General features: G+C 43.7%; 1 protein-coding gene across 1 annotated transcript; it reads left to right on the top strand.

The window, feature by feature from the left end:
- Positions 1 to 2,230: 2,230 nt before the first annotated feature.
- Positions 2,231 to 3,418, top strand: LOC147895180 (uncharacterized). Its single transcript, XM_087383423.1, has one exon. It carries the CDS (start codon positions 2,231 to 2,233, stop codon positions 3,167 to 3,169), a length of 939 nt encoding a protein of 312 aa, XP_087239549.1. The 3' UTR covers positions 3,170 to 3,418.
- The last annotated feature ends 1,118 nt before the right edge of the window (positions 3,419 to 4,536 follow it).

The following is a 4,536-nucleotide window of genomic DNA, read 5'->3' as shown; positions in this document are numbered from 1 at the left end:
TTAAAGAAATCTAGCAGGGACTCTAAGGTTGGGACTATTAGCTTCCTTGTTTTGAAGGTTGCCCATCAATGGTTACCACTCAGAGGCAAGCTAGTGAAGCATTTGCAAGTTAATACCCGTTGTCCGTTTGTGGCTAGTGTTTGGAATATATGCCCCATCTAATGTGGCGATGCCTTGTCACTGGAGGGATTTGGGCTCGAGCTAAGAAAGCTATGTGCAAGGCTAGTCTGATGGCTCACTCTCGAGGGGTTCACTTCATAAAATTTTGGTGTACCACATGCATTCAAAAGGAGGGGTATTTTAATTCAACTTTAGAATATTTTAACAGATTTACAATAACAAGAGGGGTTTTTTAATTCAACTTTAAAAAAAAATCACTTGGTTCATAAGTAAAGAGGGGTGTTTTTATTGGGGGGAAAATTTTAGTTGAGGGTTTTTTTTAATACCCCTTGAACGCACGTGATACATAGGGTTTCTAAGTAGTGCACCCCCCCCGACGGCTCACTTCACCATCGAATCAAATGGGAAGTTACGGCTCTTGCTAGGTGATGTGTTGGCTCTCCCATCTACCTTCAAGACATGTTGGCCGTATATTCGTGGTGTTGTCTATCTATCTATTTGAAGTGTTAGAAACCAAATGGTTTTCTGAGATGGTTGGATTGGTTATTGTGAGTCTTTGATCTTTAGTTCAGTGAAGGTTAATCTTCTTGACTTGGCCAGGTTCGACTCCCTAGTTAGTAATTGCTTCAGGTTGCCTCTTGCCTATCATAAACTTCTTGTGACTTGTTTCTACCCTACTCCCTAAGTGTAGGCCTTGAGGGTTTCCCATCTTCTTGTACTAAGTCTCTTTTAGGGCGTGATCCACCCTCTATAATTAAAGCTGGCAAGTTTTTTTAAATAAAAACATCAAATAATTTATAAGTAACAATACTCTACACAAAGGAACCGATAGCACAACAGTTACTAGGTTTAGAGGTCTTTACAATTGTTGGTGTATAGCCATGTGTCCAGAGTTCAAAGTTAAGAAGAAGGGAAAAAAGAAGAATGTAAGCAAGAAAGATAACAAAATAATTGATGGATAACAAAGGAGCAATTGAATCACTAGTACAAGACAATGAGATAAATATCATAGTCAAGCTCCAAGCAACAGCTGTAGAAATACCTAACAAGAACAAGGTAATCACATGGACAAAGAGTCCTGGAAATCAAACTTCCCTATTGCAAATTGAACTTTCCCATTGCAAAGCAACTATAGGGAGGTTGCATGCTAGGAGGTATGTCTAACCAACCTCAGGCATCGCCAATTAACAAGAGAAATTTCCCTATCGCTAACGCCTTACAAAGGCCTAAGGCTATCCCTAGACCTACATAAGCCTAAGGTCATCTATGCCTTCATATTCTTAAGGCTTTAGATGCCTGTACCTTCATATTCTAAAGGTGTAAGGCGACGATGATCTAGGCTAGTATACATCCATTTATTGGGAGTTTGGTTATGTGGGTTCATCTATGGAAGAATTTGGTTATGTGAGAACTCGAAACTTCATGTCTCACAATGTATTGGCTTTGTGTTGTTTTATTATAAAACTTCTATTTGCCTTATTAGTGCTTCTTTACTTGTTGATGGCTCTTCTAAGAATTTGGAGCACGAGTTGAAGCTTGATGCATGAATTGTAAATTACATGGTGCACACTTTCATGGAAACACTCTAGCAACCTTCTCCTTCGTCCTCCCTATTTTTTGAATCTCCCCTCGCCCCTCCTTCCTTCCCTCCCTCCCTCTCTCTCTCTCTCTCTCTCTCTCTCTCTCTCTCTCTCTCACTTACTCACACTCACTCTCTCTCTCTCTCTCTCACACACACACACATGCGCGTGCGCGCATGTGCGCATATACATAGGCACATGCATGTGTATTGCTACACAACATAAAGGCATGTGTTGGACTTGTAGAAGGAGGGAGGGAAGGGATGTGTGAGAGGTCATTGGCATAAGGAGGTAGAGCGAGGGAAGGGATGTGTGTCTCGGTCATTGGCAACTAAGGAGTACCTACACGCTCTCATGTTGCTCCACGTTAAATAAATCGATTTCAAAAAGCGCTCTTTGTCTCTCAATGTGTGGAGTTCGTGAGGCAACTAACAAGCACCTGCATCCGCCTCTCTCCAATTAGCAAGCAACCCAAGGGAGGGGGGGCATTCTCTTAAAGAGAGAATTCAAAAAGCAGTGAATGCAAAGCCATGGAGTCCTCCCGGCCACCTTCAGGTAATGAAGCTTGCAACAACAAAGCCAAGTTCCTTTTGCTGTTCTATTGCATAGCAGCTGCAGTAACAGTGATGAGCTCCTCCGTGCAAGCACAGTCCCCTGCTTACAATCAAATAGTCGTTGAAGTCCTTCGAAACTATGGCTACAGTATCCTCTCCACAGCCATCCAGCTCTCCAACGCCGAGCTCCTCCTCCCTGCAAACCGCCCCGGATACACCCTCTTCGCCCCCTCCGACCTCGCTCTCTCCTCCATTGACCTCCCCTCCGACTTCTTCTTGCCCCTCCTTCGCTACCATATCGTCACTGCTCGCCGCCTCCCCTCCCAAGAACTCTCCTCCCTCCCCCTCGGCACCCGCCTCGACACCCTCCTCGTCGGCTACAGCGTCCTCGTTACCAGCATCAACGACAGCTTTCGTCCCTTCACTATTGACGACGTTCCCCTCGCTGATCCCGATGTCTATATGGACAACATGCTCGCCATTCACGGGATCAACCACATCTTCGATCCTCGGGCGTTTGGCTTGGGAGCTGGCGGCCTGCCAGGAGTAGGATCGTCGCCTCCACCGGGTCCCGACGTTGAGACTCCTTCGTTCCCTCCGTCGTCTCCACCCATTCAGGTTGGTGGCCCAATTCCATTGCCACCTCTTTCTGGGTTGCCACCCATCGTTGGGTCCAGCCCACCGACGGACCAGAGCAGCTTCGTTCCTCCTCTACACCCTCCTTTCACAGATCTAAATCTGCCGCCACCTACGGGCGTCCTAGACAATTCTCCACCCATGCCACCCCAACAGCCATCAGTAAACGTCCCGTCTCTTCCCCCTTGGCCGTTTCCATTACGCCCGAACCGCGAAGGCTTCCCAGGCCTTCCTGTCCCAGGACCATCGACTTCCGCTTCATCTCTGCCTCCACCCTAGCCGTTTTTCAGGCGGGCACCCTGAAACAATTTCCCTCCTCCGCTCCTTTTCAAGCAACCTTTATTCTCTCCACGGGCAACTCTCTTTCCTGAGGTTTCATCTTCTCCAAGTCGTCCTTCTTGGAGATCATTCGATGACAAGGATTCAGCGGGGCAGATCCCATAATTTCACGGCGACTCAACTTATTTTCGCATTCCAGGGTCACTGCCAAGCTGCATGGCGGAATCATGAATCTTGATTTTTAGCAATATTTTTACACTAATTATCAATTCAATATGATAATTTTATTATGCATATAAAAAAATTTCACATGTTCAATTTTGTCTGAATATGAAGGTAAATAAGTGTAATGTATTGCAAGTTTTTCACTTTACTTAGCTAACCAATTAACTCTCATTCTATTAATTAGTATTACAACATTTTGAAAATTTTGAGAATCTTGCAATAGGTTGCTGAGAGGAGAGAAGCGTGGAGTGTGAAATAATGAACTTTGAATGAAAGAGAGAATGAAGAACGTTCTACTTATAGTGAACCTAAAAGAACTAAAAAGACCTAAAAAACTAATAAAGCTGACTTGACCTAAAAGCTACCCATTTCCTATAAAACTCTACTTCTCCTTATTCTCTCTCACAACTTTCCTCGAGCTCCTCCACCACCTTCCCATGCAAGTACTCCCTCCCTCCCTTCCCCTCTCCTCCCTCCCCTCGCTTCCCCTCTCCTCCTGCTTCCCATGTCTTACTGGATTGATGACTTAATTCCTAACCACAATATGTCCTTGTTTTAAGTTTTTAAGCACATTTCAAAATTAACATATTGCATAAATAAGAATTATTAGTTCCCAACTATTGTTAACATTTTCATGAAGATATCAATGGAGCTCTAGCCACTTTACCTAAGCGTTGATGAGAAGTCACCTAAAAAGTCTTAATCGAAGACTTTAGCATAGTAAGGAGAGATTGATCTAAGTAATGACACATGGCTCTATAAGATATGTAGCTACACACACACACACACACACACACACACATAATAATTTCTATTAGTAAATGTATCTCACACATAAACGCTTATTTCTTTACACAAACACACACACATACACACATGTATACTTATTTCTTTACACACATAAACGCTTATTTCTTTATATACACACACACACACATGTATCTCACACATAGATGCTTATTTTTTTACACACACACACATACACACACACACACACACACACACACACATGTATGTCACACATAGATGCTTATTTCTTTACACATACACACACACACACATGTATACTTCCCCAACAATGAATTATTCTTTTATGTACCCCTCGCTCCTTCCCGTGAAAGATCTCCCCTTTACACTCTCTT

This window comes from Dipteris shenzhenensis, chromosome 13 (assembly GCF_047967505.1).
Source record: "Dipteris shenzhenensis isolate YYH24624 ecotype China chromosome 13, Dip_SZ_1.0, whole genome shotgun sequence".
Classification (NCBI taxonomy): domain Eukaryota; kingdom Viridiplantae; phylum Streptophyta; class Polypodiopsida; order Gleicheniales; family Dipteridaceae; genus Dipteris; species Dipteris shenzhenensis.
This window is presented reverse-complemented; position numbering and strand designations above follow the sequence as displayed.

What these genes read in the sequence shown, in the direction of transcription:
- LOC147895180 (XM_087383423.1), top strand. Translation starts at nt 2,231, where the DNA reads ATGGAGTCCTCCCGGCCACCTTCAGGTAATGAAGCTTGCAACAACAAA.